Raw genomic sequence first — 15,933 nt, forward strand, 5'->3', positions numbered from 1 at the left:
AATCTTTTTTTTAACCAGTCTTGTCTCACTCCTTGTTTGCATCAAGTTGAGGAAGGTGCAGATAGATGCCCGCTAATATTTATGGTGCACGTTTGGCCTGCAATTTCACCAGGAGTGAAATTATTATTTTGAAAAGAAGGTGGCGTCACAGTTGAACCCGATCTTGTCACAGCGATTACCACATATACGTGATTAGCTGGGATTACTGAGCAGATTCCAGTATCGGCAGCAATTTGCTTTTATTACTGAACAGTGATTCGTTCTTTTCAAAAAAAAATGAGATGGATGCTATCTTTGTGTTTATCTAAAGTGTTTTTTTAAACAATGACAAATCAGAATAAATGCTGTACTTGGGTATCTCAGTAATTGAGACACAGCCCCTTGAGCTCAAGTGAGCAATGAAATTAGCTAAAGCTGATCTAATTCAGGGCTGATTAAATAACCCTGTTAATCATAAAATTTTACATTTGCAGTTTTTTTTCGACTATTAGCTTTAAATTTACACAGAAGGTTTCTTGTTTCAAACCTTGCAAACTTTGATTTAACTTAGCACATACCTTTGAGGGATCAAATGTCAGATAATGTTTAGATTCATGAATTCTGTTTGTTGTACAACTTGGAACATTTTGAAATCTTGGGATTTGTAGTTAGAATGTATCTCAGTTACTGAACTGAGTGCTTTGCTGCATAGATTGTTACACTGCAGTGATAATATTGTGACCCTGATCTGCCAAGCCTCCTCACTCACGTCTAGTCTCATTCATTTTCACCTATACTTTTAAATCAGTGTATTGTGCTTATGGTAAAAGCAAATGACTGCAGATGCTGGAATCTGAAACAAAAACCGAAAAATGCTGGAAAATCTCAGCAGGTCTGACAGCATCCGTGAAACGAGAATAGAGCCAACGTTTCAAGTCTGGATGACTTCATCAAAGGGTCATCCAGACCTGAGATTTTACAAAATTTTTTGGTACTGTGCTCATGTTGGTTGGCTGGATGGGGGAACAACAGCTACAGGTATGCCAGTGATTTTGTAGATTGTCACATTTGCCAATCACACATTTCACTTTGCTGGATGTTGACAATTGGACTTTCCAGAATACACTCCCATCAGGAATGAATGACATTGATTTGATTTATTATTGTTACAGTGAAAAATATTGTTTCTTGTGCACTGTACAGACAAAGCATACTGTACAGCTGGATTGGTAGTAGGTTAGTAGGGATGAGCCTTTCATTATAACGAGAAGTCTCACAATACCAGGTTGAAGTCCAACAGGTTTATTTGGAATCATGAGCTTTCAGAGCGCTGTTCCTTCATCAGGTGAGTCACACTGCGTTGTGTCGTGAGACTTCTTACCGTGCCCACCCCAGTCCAACTCTGGCATCTCCAGACCATTATTATAACGTAGTGTCAGCATCAAAACTCTGAATTTATTTGAAGATCTGCATCTGAATGGCTGGTGAGTGGATGTAGAATTGGGAATTCTGAACTAGAGCAGGTGCAAGCCAGAGGTGTGAACAGTGGGTGGGGGCTGGGAACCTTTGTTCCGAGGTGCAGCGGTTGCGCCGGAGTGTTTTGAGCGCGGGGGCCGCTGGCACAGCCGCTGCTGGGGTGGGTGTGTGGAGGATGAACAGCCTGACCGCCCGCTTCAACTCGCTGTTCGTCTTCACTCTGATGGTGATGGCGGCGCTGACTTTCCTGGTGTTCCTGAGTACAGTGTTCCAGCAACCCCGGGTACCAGTCAACATCCGTGTGGGCAGCATCTCTCTGTGAGTGCGGCTGGCAGCTCTAACTCTTCACCTTGTGGGGTCCAGCACTGGAGACTGGGCCTCGCTTACAACCTGATGCAAATTGACAGTTCCCCAGGAAAGGCAGTGGAGAAGGGGGGGATTTGTTTTGTAGAAAATCAAGGCGGAGGGGTTGACTATATAGAGATGTATTGCAAGTTGAGAGTCTTTGTTAATAACTAGAGTTACTGTGTACGCCCTGGTGGGTCAGGAGTACAGGTGGGTCTTGAGAATTAAGTGTAGAGGAGGAGTGAAGTTGGTTCTGTTGTGAAGAGTCCAAAACAAACATATAATTTCAAAGAGTATCTCGGGAGTAAATCAGAATGGTTAGATTGTGGAGCTTGCGGCATATGAGGTGCATGGTATAGATAGGTGCCTTTATGGGAAAGGTAGGTGAGCAGTGAAGGAGAAAGGAATAGGATGGCATGCGAAGCAGAGTCAGGTGAAGTAGGATGGAAGATACCAGCATAGAGCAGTGAGACCAAATGACCTGTTTCTGGTCATTTTGTCAGTAATGCTCCTTTCACTAACTGCACAGCTGGATTTGTGTTCTCAAATTTAGTTTGTCTCAGTTTGTCTCCTCTGATAACTTGGAATACAATCAAAAAGTAAAGTTTATTTATTACTCACAAGTAAGGCTCACATTAACACTGCATTGAAGTTCCTCTCGTCGCCACACTCCACTACCTGTTCGGGTCAATGCACCTAACCAGCACGTCTTTCAGACTGGGAGGAAACTGGAGCACTCGGAGGAAACCCACGCAGACAGGGGAGAATGTGCAAACTCCACATGGATAGTGACCCAAGCTGGGAATCGAACCCGGGTCCCTGGCGTTGTGAGAAAGCAGTGCTAACCACTGTGCCACCGTGCCACCCAATCATCTCTGGGAATAATAAGACAGATTATTACTTGAATGGATGTAGATTGAGAGAGATGGATACTCAACGAGACCTTGGAGTCCTCGTGCATCAGTCGCTGAAAGTAAGCACGCAGGTACAGCAGGCAGTAAATAAGGCAAATGGTATGTTGGCCTTCATAGCAAGAGGATTTGAGAATAGAGATAGAGATGTTTTGCTGCAATTGTATAGGGCGTTGGTAAGGCCACATCTGGAGTATTATAAGCAATTTTGATGTCCTTGTCTGAGGAAGGATGTCCTTGCTATTATGGAAATTAAGTTGCAACAATGATGGCAGACAGCTCCGTCAGCAAGAATGGAAAGTGCTTATGTGCAGGCAAGGCCTAGGAAAGGTCAGTGGTTGCTTATTCAGAGAAGTGACTAATCTAACCTTGTGTCAGTTTCTTAAACACTGTATTCCCGGCCATGGTCGCAGGATGACCAAAGCCAAGTACCAGAACAAATACCAAAAACAAGATGTGGTGACATATTATGCTAATGATGGATTAGAAGGAGATGGTTTCTATTGGATAAGAAAGGACAATAAGCTATACTATAATTGGTGGACTATGTATGTAAGTTCAGGATTAGAATGTTGCTAGTTTCTCGTTTGCTGGAATGAACTATAACTGCAAATCAACTGTATGAATCGATGGAACACCGAGCAGTGCATCCCACTGTGTGTGTTCTCCTTGTGCACAAATAATAAAGCTTGAAAGTTTGAGTACACTTGGTGCCATAGTTTTGATTGTACCCAAGTCGACTACACTATAGAGGGAGTACAACAAAGGCTGATTCCTGGGATGGCAGGTCTGTCATATGAGCATAGACTAAATTGGTTAGGATTATGGTCAATGGAATTTAGAAGAGTGAGAGGGGACCTCTTAGAAACTTATAAAATTCGAACAGGGTTAGACAGGGTAGATTCAGAAAGAATGTTCCCAATGGTGGGGGAGTCCAGAACTAGGGGTCATAGTTTGAGGATAAGGGGTAAACCTTTTAGAACTGAGGTGAGGAGAAATTTCTCCACCCAGAGGGTGGTGAATGTGTGGAATTCACTGCCACCGAATGTAATTGAAGCCGAAACGTTGTCTGATTTCAAGAAGAAATTAGATGTAGCTCTTGGGGCTAAAGGGATATGGGGGAAAGGGGGATCAGGATATTGAATTCGATGATCAACCTTGATCAAAATGAATGGTGGAGCAGGCTCGAAGGGCTGAATGGCCTCCTCCTGCTTCTAGTTTCTATGTTAATGAGAGGTATAGACTGATTCATAGCTTCTAAACATTAATTCTCGTCTATCTTTAGCATGTCTCCATTATAATTTTAACAATGTTATTGGTTTGTTATTTTCAAAATCCCAATCCTGAATTACATGCTGGCTTTCGTGTATGAGACAGTATAAAACGCTGTCTGAGGAGAAGTAGTAGAAACTGCTGTTAACTCTTTAGTAATTATATTTTATTTACTATAAATAATTTACATTTATTTCTGTAACCAAACATACCATCGTTTACATTGAGCAGGAGGAAAGGTTGAAATGAAAAGTGATCTGAAGCACTGGGGCGGCACGGTGGCACAGTGGTTAGCACTGCTGCCTCACAGCTCCAGGGACCTGAGTTCGATTCCCGGCTTGGGTCACTGTCTGTGTGGAGTTTGCACATCCTCCCCGTGTCTGCGTGGGTTTCCTCCGGGTGCTCCGGTTTCCTCCCACAGTCTGAAAGGTGTGCAGGTTAGGTGCATTGGCCATGCTAAATTGCCCCTTATTGTCCCGGGATATGTAGGTCAAAGGGATTAGTGGGGCAAATGTGGGGATAGGGCTTGGGGTGGGATTGCTCTGTGCAGACTTGATGGGCTGAATGGCCTCCTTCTGCATTGTAGGGTTTCTATGATTAAAACAAAAAGGTACTATTTGAGGATAAAGAACATTTGGGTAAGGCAATGAGAGTTTGAGACATGATGGGCAAAATCCAGCGGTTTGTGATTGAAGGCTCTGACACCCATGGTGGAGCAGCAGAAAGAGGGAAGGGGGCAGGGGCACAGTAACCAAATGTGGAAGAGCAAAGAATGTGTAATAGAACGTAGCAGAATGTGAAGATTTTGAAATTCATGTGCTGGTGCACGTGGAACCAGTACAGATGAAACATGTGGATATTGGCTGCCTGGGAAAAGATGGAACCTACAGAACTCTAGACGAGATCGACTTTTCTTGGCTTGGAAAAAAAAAATCAAACCTCATGGTAGGAAGGATACAATTGAGCGTTTTTAACTACAGTGGAAATCTGGCCAAGTGATGTCTGGTTAGATGTTGGAGCAACGTAGAATTTGAAGCTGACCTGGTGCTGAGAAATATAGTGACCCAATGCTTCAGACCGTGGGGATTTTTATTTAATAATACTATCCCACTGGTATCATTTTCAATATCATCTGAGCTTTTCATTGTAAGGGTTCATATTATAATTGACAGCCTGTTTTTTCTGTTACTTCATTCACTACAATTCGTTTTATTATTGTCCCATTCCTTAATTTGTCATTTATTAGAATGAGAATTTAAGTACAGTTTCAGTTTTGCGTAATTTTGGAAAGCTATGCCGTATTTTTCAGATTATTTCCTGTCTTGATATACTAGGTTTACCAGCTCTGATGTCTCTTGATCAGTATCCGGCCTTGACAGTCATTGCTGGATTGTTTGGAGCAGATTGGCGTAGAGCTTGTGACTGACATGAAATTAAACACCTCCTCCTCTTGATTTGTTGTTGATTCAGGAGAATAGTACAAAGTTAGAAGTTTAAAAATGTGTTTTGTTTCCTATCTACAAGTATTAAAGAATCCAAACCATTCTAAGTATCATCCTGAACCTAACTCCTTCAATGTATTTCAGTCCTGATGTTGTGTTTTATTCATTAGTATTCTTGCTTTCTATTCCTATTTAAGTTAAAATTTACACCTTGTAAAATTAAACTTAGCACATCAGATGTACAAGTTTCAAGTATCATTTCAAACAAAGTACAAGTTCAAAGGTATCCCAATGCAGTCTACTTTTGTGCTCCACATTATCACCTGATTCTTCAATCCTCTTATTTTACAGTATATTTCAGTCAACTTGTCCATATTCATTATGATAAAAGACTGCTTCAAAACCAATTACTATAATTTTGGATGATCATGACTTTTTCTACTAACAAGAATGGGAATAGAAAATGGAATTCATGGAAATTTATAGTAATATAGGTGTACTAAGTAGTTTACTCAAGTTCTTCCCCCACCTCCCCATTTACTGTTATAAGGTGCAGAAATAATGGTAAAATTATTAATTTGCTTTAAATATACACCCATTACTTTTACATACTGTGTGGCAGAAAATTCCCTGATAATCCCTGCAGTATTGATGTCACATTTATTACTCTTTCAGTGTGAACATCATCATGCATGAATGATGCCACCCCATGGATTTGGGCATGGATTACAGCACCAAGTGTCAGTTTAAGCCAGGTATTATGTGGGCCTTGCAATTCATAACATAACTAATTAATTGAATTACTGCCTAATAGCTCCCTCCCAACCAACTGCTATCTTACATGTCGATATCAGCAAATTTCCCAGCAGTGAAAATAACTCTGTTATTATTGTATGAAAGTGTCTGTGGCAGCCACCGGCATGCGGTGGACATTTCTCAAAGCTGTTTCCATTTCTCTTCACCGCAAGAACAAAGAGATCAGCTCTGGAAAATTTTGCAAAATGGTTGAATAATTTATTGCTTAAAAAAAATTCCTTGTGCCTTTTCTGTTTTTAAATTGTAAGACGTTTCACAACACCAGGTTATGTATCCACATCATGTATTTAAATTGTAATGGGTGTATTCTAGGACATTGCCTAGGTAGTGATAAACTAACTTTTCACCCACTTTGTGAAACTTTGTGAATTTTCACTATCAAAAAAAAAGCTTCAAGTGTGTGAAATGATAAGGTAAGATCTCTTCTGCTGTACATGTGGGGAATATAAGAGCATAGTACTGTGGGGGAAGGAGAGGAAGAGTGTTGCCTGTGTTTTGGAGTACATTTCTTTTTTCTATTTCAGAAAACAATATGAAGATTACACCGGAAAGTATGATTTAGGATCTGTACATTTTAGCATTTATGTTGATATCCTTTTTTATACGTTATTCACTAAGCTAAGGACTGGGATTCTTGGTTAGGTATAAAAATGTAGGAATTGCTAAATGAATAAAGACCACTGTCCATCTAATTTGCCTCCTACCATCCCAGTCGTTGCATGGTACAAAGATAATGATGGTATTATCGAGCCCTGACACTTATTTTACAATATTCACTGATAGCAGGTCCTTAACTTGCCCACACAATCTGTGACATGTGAGACATTAATACCCAGCTGCTCAACATTGGTTATGTAATCTGAAAACGGAAAAATACTTGGGGCTAACCAGGCCAAAAAAGAAAATGGTACTGTTTCCACTGGCAGAATGCATAAGATAATGAGCAAAGAAATTCAAGAGGAGCAATGAGGAGACATTTTATTCTGCATGGAGTTGTTAGGATCTCAAATGTATCACCTGAAAAAAACTGGTGGAAGCCATCCAGTGTCATCTTTAACAAAGGAATTCAATATATAAATCATCATAGAAACCCTACGGTACAGAAAGAGGCCATTCGGCCCATCGAGTCTGCACCGACCACAACCCTACCCCCATATCCCTACATATTTTACCCACTAATCCCTCTAACCTACACATCTCAGGACACTAAGGGGCAATTTAAGCATAGCCAATCAACCTAACCCGCACATCTTTGGAATGTGGGAGGAAACCGGAGCACCCGGAGGAAACCCACGAAATGAAAAAGAGAAAATTGCAGGACTAATGCAAAAGAACAGTGGAGAGAGGTTGATTGAATAGCTTTTTCAAAATTTCAACACAGGCACAATGGACCAAATGGCCGCCTTCTGTGCTCTTTGATTCTGAGGTGAAACAACCCCAAACTGTGGAGATATTTGGGAATCTTAGATCCAAGTCATCTATTCTTCCCGAGCACATTACATTTACAATCCAAAGTTACCTGTTCTTCCCGAGCACGTTACATTTACAATATGCCATATATTACTTGTTTGTGTCACAAAATATGTTCAAATCAGGAGTAGGTGTAGGCCACTTGACCCCTCAAGCCTGTTCCGTCATTCGGCTGATCCAACCATAGCCCCAGCCTCACATTCCTGCCTACCTCAGTAATCTTTCACCCCCTTGTTAATCAATATCTAGCTCTGCCTTAAAAATATTCAAAGAATCTGCTTCTGCTGCCTTTTGAGGGAGATTGTTCCAGTGATTCATGACCCTCGGAGAAAAACATTTCTCCTCATGTCTGTCTTCAATGACCCCTTATTTTTAAACAGTGATACCTGTTTTAGATTCTCCAACAAGAGGAAATATCCACTCCACATCCACTCAGTTACTACCCCTCAGGACCTTAAAAGTTTAAATCAAGTCGCCTCTTACTCTTCTAAACTTTAGTGGATACAAACCTAACCTCCACAACCTTGCCTCCTAAGGCAAGCTGCTCATTCCTGTCTACTAAATCTTCTCTGATCTTCTAAAGCATCTTTCCTTAAATAAGGAGACCGATACTGTACACTACTCTAGATTTGGCCTCACCAATGTCCTGTACAACTGAAGCATAACCTCCCTACTTTTATAATCAATTCCCCTCACAATAAAAGAGAAGATTCTGTTGGTTGCCCTAATTACTCACTTTACCTGTATACTAGCTTAGCCTGTATTGCTGAAATAAGTGTATCTCATTTAAAATTTGATGGTATTTTACCATTTTACCATGGAGTACAATTTTTTTCCACCATATCCCTATGAAGCCTGTTTCAAAAATTTACTACTTGCTCATGGAAATAAGCTTTCCAAGTTATAACATAAATGCAGATGCCTGAATTCTCCATATAGCATGACCTGCCCAACCTCAAGGGCACCCCTCACTGCACCAGTGTAATGTTTTTCCCTTTCACTCTTCAGCCATTTTGTTTGGATTGGTAATGCAAATTTGGTGTTATTTAATGCTGAATAATGGCCAGCTTGGAGAAAGACCAAATTGGCTTCATGTCTTAAAGCCAGCAGATGGTAAGGAGATTCATCTCCTTACTCTGGGCTGGATTTGAACCAAGGTACTAAGCTCTGTTAGCTTTTTCAAATTCTCTTAATTTCTTTTTTGCTAACCCATTTTTCCAATTATTCTGTCATCTTCAAGAGTAGATTGCAGGAACAGTTACCTTTGGTTGCTGTTGTGCACCAGCTGTTTTGACAGAAGCATGGATCAAGAAAAGGTCAGACAGAGCACAACCTGGAAAGGAAGAGGTCATTTGTGGCACAGTGGTTAGCCTCACAGTGCCAGGGACCCGGGTTCGATTCCCGGCTTGGGTCACTGTCTGTGCGGAGTCTGCACATTCTCCCCGTGTCTGCGAGGGTTTCCTCTGAGTGTTCCGGTTTCCTCCCAAAGTCCAAAGTTGTGCAGGCTAGGTAGATTGGCGATGCTAAATTGCCACTTAGTGTCAGGGAGACTAGCTAGGGTAAATACATGGGATTATGGGATTGGGCCTGGGTGGGATTGTGGTTGGTGTAGACTCATTGGGCCGAATGGCCTCCTTCTGCACTGTAGGATTCTGTATGATCCACATTCGGCAAATAGCCATGTTATCAAACTGCTTATTATAGGGGACTTGTATGAATTTATCCAAAACCCATATTTTCTTTAATTATTTATCTACATCTGGGACCTGTATTCAACTGGAATGTTAAACAGCTTTTCCTGTATCTAGCAGCGGAATATGCTACAGAGAAGAATGTAAGTTGAATTTGCAAAGACGTGGCACATTGATAATATGCAGACTGCCTACAATACGTCCATTTAGATGTACTGTTTACATATTCTTGCCTTTAATCATTAGTTGTTTGAGTATGATGTTCCATATTTTCAGTAATTTGACTCCTTTGTAATATTGCACAGCAGCATGTTACTGCTTTATTCTGTGCCTCATTGTAATATTTACTTTGACAGCATAGTGCAGTCTTATGATTTCTTCCTGCACCTCTTTTTCTTTATTAATGACTTGAAATTTGATCATTCCAACTCTTGTTTTTGTTCTGTTAACTTTCAACATAGACATTGAATCAAGTGGTTCTATGGGATAAAATCCTTCAGCGAGGAGAGAACCCTAGACTTAATCTTCCGAATGTGAGCCCTAAATATTTATTCTTGGATGATGGAAATGGTCTGAAGTAAGTTTTTTAAAATTCTATTATTAAGAAAATAGAAAGAGGAAATTTAAAGGACTTTGGTGGACAATGTAACTTTTCTTGTTTGTTAACTATATTTTGCTGCTATAGCACTCTGTTTTGGAGGATTGACATTTTGCACCAATTGGGGTCTTCAATAAAATCATACTTTTTAATATTCTAGGTTATAAGCTCTGTTTGGGAATTATTCTACAATTGTTGTTCAAGAAGCATCAGTACATTGAATGATCCTCATGTCCACACCATTGTCACCTCCAATGTAGTCATTCCTTCACTGTCGCTGGGCCAAAATCCTGGAACAACCACCCCCCCACCCCCACCTTAATAGCACTGTGAGAGTGCCTGCACTTCATGGACTGCAGTGGTTCAAAAAGGCAGCTCACTCCCACCTTCTCGCGAGTAATTAGGGATTAATGCTGGCCTAATCAGTGACCCCACATCCTTTGAATGATTTTTTAAAAATCTAATGCTCCCTTGGCTGCCCTCACATCCTCCATAAACTTCAGAAACTCTGTTTTGTTTATATCCTAACCTGGACTAAGGGGTAGCACAGTGGTTAGCACTGCTGCTTCACAGCGCCAGGGACCTGGGTTCGATTCCCAGCTTGGGTCACCGTCTGTGTGGAGTTTGCACACTCTCCCCGTGTCTGCGTGGGTTTCCTCCGGGTGCTCCGGTTTCCTCCCACATTCTGAAAGACATGCTGGTTAGGTGCATTGACCGGAACAGGTGCCGGACTGTGGCGACTAGGGGAACTTCACAGTAGCTTCATTGCCGTGTGTAAGCCTTACTTGTGACTAATAAATAAACTTTAACCCATCACCCCATGCTCATTGATCTGTAGTGGTTCCCATTCTCCCAGTATTTCAAACTAAAAATTCTCTCCTTGTCCAGGCCCTTACACCCCTTCCTATCTCTAATCATGCCAAACTCTACAACCCTTTGAGAACTAAGAATTCCGACAGCTCTCGTCTTTCGTGTTCCTTGAAATCCCATAATTGTTGCAAGTCATTCCACCAGCCAGCTCGACTCTGAGCTCTGGAATTTCCTCACTAAACCTCTCCAGCCCCCTCTCTTAAGACACTACTTGAAATCAGCTGACTTGAATAAGTTTTTAGTCACCTCCCTCTTCTGCATCTAATGTCTTCTTTGGCTCGGCATCAATTTTTGATTAATTACACTTCTGTGAAGCACCGTAAAACATTTTTCTACATTAAAAGTGTTATACAAATGCATGTTTTTTATTGGGAGGTGGGGATTAAGAATGGATTCAGTGAGAGTATACAGTCAATGGTGAGAATGTACACTTTCAACTTTTCTGCAATGTTGTTGTTTATCTACTAGTTTGTCTTGCTTCTGGATTATTCTTCTTTCTTGTAAGAGATTGGCAATTTTTGCTTGAATAATATAATCTATCAGCGTGATCGTTTTCTACATATTGGAATGAGTTGAGGACTTCCATTGCAAAATAACTCACCCAAGGGGAACTGTGGCACATAGCCGACTAAGTTCATAATGTGGGCCTGTACATTTGTGTGTGAAATGATGGAATGTGTTGTGGGTGATGGAAGTAACAGCTTGCTGTCTCAGCCGCATTCAAGATTGAGAAACTACAGTATGGAAATTGTGAATCTTTGGAGTAGAAATACATTGTGATCCTACAATAACTATTGATTTTACAGTGCCCTTGACATAGTAAAGCATTACAAGTTGCTTCACAAGACGGTTATCAAAATAATTTGGCACAAAACCATATCAGGAGATTTTAGGGCAGTTGGCCAAAAGCTTGGTCAGAATGTTTTGAGGACTGTCTTCAAGGAGGGTAGAGAGGTGAAGAGTTGTAGGGAGAAAACTGCAGAGTTTAGGACTTGGGCAGCTAAAAGTATGACCATCTATAGTGGTGCAATTAAAACTGGGATTGTGCAAGAGACCAGAATTGCAATAGTGCAGAAACAGTACCAATATTTTTGTGACATTATACTTATGATATTCCCTAATCCCTTTCATTTCATCTGTGTGTTTTAAAACTCCTATGGACTTATAAACATCACTCCATGATGCAGGAGGAGTACCTCTCATCTCCAAATGACAGTTCAGAGCAAACAAAAGGGGGGATTTTCAACATATCTTAATGTGAATCTAAATGTCTAGTGTTGGCAAGACCTTGGTTCTGGAATTGTCAGATGATTGTGATTTGAACGATGTGTAGCTACTGTTAATGTTTTTTTTCACTTTCTTCCCCCTCGCCCCTACCCCAGAGGAAATCAGAATGTCTCCTTGTCCCTTTCGTGGAATATTGTTCCAAATGCCGGAATCTTGTATCTAATACCTGCCTCTGGTCAGAAAGTAATACCATTACCTGAAAATTATGACAATTTGAGAAGTTGTTGATACAGAAGAGAAAGGGTTGGTTACAGGTCTGAACCATGCAATTATATATTTAGGATGCTACTTCCATTGCCGTGTCTAAACATTTTGTAATTTTATTAAACAATGCCCAATGTTTTTAATAAAAGACTGCTAAAGAAACTTCACCACCCCTTTTACTTATTAGATGGTTTCTAGTGTTGCTCCTCGAACTCGGGTCAATTGATGCTATGGACAAAGACACTTGAACTCTCGAATTATTGTACAACAGATCTCTGTTATTGTACACTACCACAAAAGTCTCAAACTCTACAGCACAAACTTTAGTACACAAGGTATCAAAACCTTGTTACACACAAAGTATTCATTATACACAAAAGTATGTAATCTCTGACCTACTTTGTTATACACACTATTCAAAAGCTTCACAAAAAATATCCAAACTTTGACTTCGATACTACCGTGGTGAGTTAATCAGACACCCTGCCGATGGGTTTTGTTCTGATATCTCCCAAGTTCCAGACTCAGGGTCTTGTTGCAATGATTATTAGGGTGGCACAGTGGTTAGCACTGCTGCCTCACAGTGCCAGGGATCCAGGTTCAATTCCAGCCTCGGGTTACTGTCTGTGTGGAGTTTGCAGGTTCTCCCTGCGCCTGCCTGGGTTTCCTCCGGGTGCTCCGGTTTCCTCCCATAGTCCAAAGATGTGCAGGTTAGGTTGATTGATTGACTATGCTAAAGTTGCCCCTTAGTGTCAGGGAGATTAACAGGGTAACTACATAGGATTACAGGGATAGGGCCAGGGTGGAATTGTTGTCGGTGCAGGCTCAATGCGCTGAACGGCCTCCTTCTGCACTGTGGGGAGTCTATGATTCTAGGATTCTATAGTTAGTCCTGCAGGTTGTCATTCCTGGTGTTTCTTTGTCTCTCCTTATACAGATATTGCTGGCACTAATCATGCTTCCAGTCATGTACTCGGAGGACAAGCACTAATCAATCACTGTCTTTTTGGTCAGAAATGCTCAGTTGTCTCTCAGGGGTCGTATTTCTTTCAGGAGCACAGCATAGGGGTCTATGTTCAATCACTGTCTGTTCAACGCATAGGAACAGCCACAATCTAATCAGATGTGGATCTGAAGTCACATGTAGGCCAGATTAGGGTTGCCTAAAGGACATTAGGGGAGGCGGTGGTATTGTCGCTGGACTAGTAATTCAGGGATCCAGGGTAATGTTCTGGGGACCAGGGTTCAAATCACACCATGGCAGTTGGTGAAATTTGAATTCAATAAAAATCCGGAATTACAACTCCAATGATGACCATGAAACCATTGTCATAAAAACCTATCTAGTTCACTAATGTCCTTTAGGGAAGGAAGTCCTTACCTGGTCTCGCCTACATATGATGCCAAATCCGTAATAATGCTGGGCCAACCAATGATGCAACCTCCCATGAATAAGTTTTTAAAAAAAATCTCCTGTGCCTGTTCTTCACTTGCAGAACCCCCGCAACCTTGCTGCTCCCACAGTCCTTAGCCTGATACAGAGTTAGCTCTTTTATCCATCGGACTTTGATGGTGTCTTCACTTTGTTGGTGTCTTTACGAATACCCAACAGGCTACAGTCCTCCCCTTTGATCCACTGAGCATTAGAAAATTGGATTATAACTATACCTGCCTCACCTGGGCAGGTATATCCAAGTCGTGTTGCAATCTACTGTCTAACATTCGCTTTTTTTCCTTTACGAACAATTTTATCTCTAGCTTACTTTCCATATCTTTAATCCAACGCTTAAACATGATTATAAATTTGGTAAATCAGCATCAGAATCATTATAATGATTACGATAATGAGAGAGAATTCTTATCCAAGGGCGTCTCTGAACGTTTGTGCCCTACCAGTTTTTTTCATGGCCTCAATTTATTTCCTTTTGTACTTGACCCGCTTTAGAATGTTTACGTATATCTGATGGGCTTTAGTTAGTTTTTTTTTAACTCTTTGTAGGTTTTCTGGGACAATTATAATATTGGTTTCATCCTTTCAAGGCATTTTCCTCGGTCTTGTGAGATTTCTTCAGTAACGTCTGTGGTGATCTCTTCCTATTTGTGTATGTCTACCAATTCAATCTCACCGATCCTGGCCGGAAGTTTGGATTTTAGGCAAAGGGTGGTAATATCAATAGGGTCTCCTACACTTGCCCAATCCCTCTACGAAATCAGAGCCCCCTTGCATCTTGTTCCGCCTCTGTTTCCAGACCTTAATGCAATTCCTATTCCAACACAATATTTATTATTTTCTTTCAGAAATCAAACCTCCCCTATGATTGTAGTCTTTAACATGTTTTGTTTGTTCATTTAATCCCTTTGTTACTGCTATCATTGTAAATCTAAATTCCCAATAATCGTAGCTCAAACATATTGAGTACTATTAGCATACACATGCTATGTTCCTTTAAGGCTCAATTAACTCACGTTGGTAAATAATAACTCGAGTGATTTTAGACCAGTTTAACAAATTGTAGAGGAAACTCTCCCATTATCTTGTCATTCTTGACCATTCTTTCCTTAAAGTTGGTGGCACAGTGGTTAGCACTTCTGCCTCTCAGCGCCAGGGATCCGGGTTCGATTCCTGGCTTGGGTCACTGTCTGTGTGCAGTTTGCACGTTCTCCCCGTGTCTGCATAGGTTTCCTCCGGGTGCTCCGGTTTCCTCCCACAGTCTGAAAGACATGTTGGTTAGGTGCATTGACCCAAACAGGCGCCAGAGTGTGGCGACTAGGGGAATTTCACAGTAACTTCGTTGCAGCGTTAATGTAAGCCTTACTTGTGACTAATAAATAAACTTTAACTTTAATTCATGAATAGTGTGATCTACACAAATTCTGTATTTTATTCTCATGTGGTTTTGACTTCCATTCCATAACCCCAAATAACTGCTAATAATGGAAAAGTCCTATCATCTGTTGCAACTTCATTGACACTCCCCATCATCTAGATTACCTCACTCATGAACACATAACAATAAAATGTCATTACATTTGAAAACTTTTGTTCTGTTTTCCCCAAGTGACAGAGATTTTATTGTTTTCTGTTTAATTCATTACACATCTAATTTACCGATCGAGAAACTGAAAGTTACATCAAGACCAAATTAACTAATTTGGCTCCAAGCCAAACGTATCTTTCGTATTTTACACATAACATAATAAAAGCCCTTCGCCTTTTACAGAAATAATTAATTCCAATTCTATTAGCATTTTAGTACATTAAATTAAAGCAACAGACTTTACATGTTCACATTTGCATTTATTCCATATAGGTAACATAAAAAAATAAATATGAGGTAAAAATTATCCCAAATTTGAAATAGTGATATCATTAATTGAGAATGTGTAATTTATCTCTCCAACAACAAAAAAGGTTTCTTTTCTTGAAACCTAAGAGCCCATACTGACGATCTTTCCATTACCCATTATTTGTCAAAGATCAAAATTATTTATGCCCTTAAACTTTAGGTAACTTCCCCTTTTATGAGTTGCACTCAATTTATTCAATCAATTAAACATCAGGAGCAATTATA

General features: G+C 40.5%; 1 protein-coding gene across 2 annotated transcripts; it reads left to right on the forward strand.

Annotated features, from left to right (window-relative positions):
- The first annotated feature begins 1,612 nt into the window (after window positions 1-1,612).
- On the forward strand, window positions 1,613-12,523 carry LOC144505044 (signal peptidase complex subunit 3-like). Of its 2 annotated transcripts, none has more exons than XM_078230746.1 (5): window positions 1,613-1,773; window positions 6,766-6,830; window positions 9,469-9,545; window positions 9,864-9,979; window positions 12,253-12,523. In XM_078230746.1, exons 1-5 carry the CDS (start codon window positions 1,631-1,633, stop codon window positions 12,383-12,385), a joined length of 534 nt encoding a protein of 177 aa, XP_078086872.1. In that variant the 5' UTR covers window positions 1,613-1,630; the 3' UTR covers window positions 12,386-12,523. The 2 variants fall into 2 exon arrangements, with proteins under 2 accessions (XP_078086872.1, XP_078086873.1); XM_078230747.1 differs by lacking the exon at window positions 1,613-1,773 and adding an exon at window positions 6,101-6,180 and having other exon boundaries at window positions 6,766-6,792; window positions 9,523-9,545.
- Window positions 12,524-15,933: the final 3,410 nt, after the last annotated feature.

This window comes from Mustelus asterias, chromosome 16, assembly GCF_964213995.1.
Source record: "Mustelus asterias chromosome 16, sMusAst1.hap1.1, whole genome shotgun sequence".
Lineage (NCBI taxonomy): Eukaryota > Metazoa > Chordata > Chondrichthyes > Carcharhiniformes > Triakidae > Mustelus > Mustelus asterias.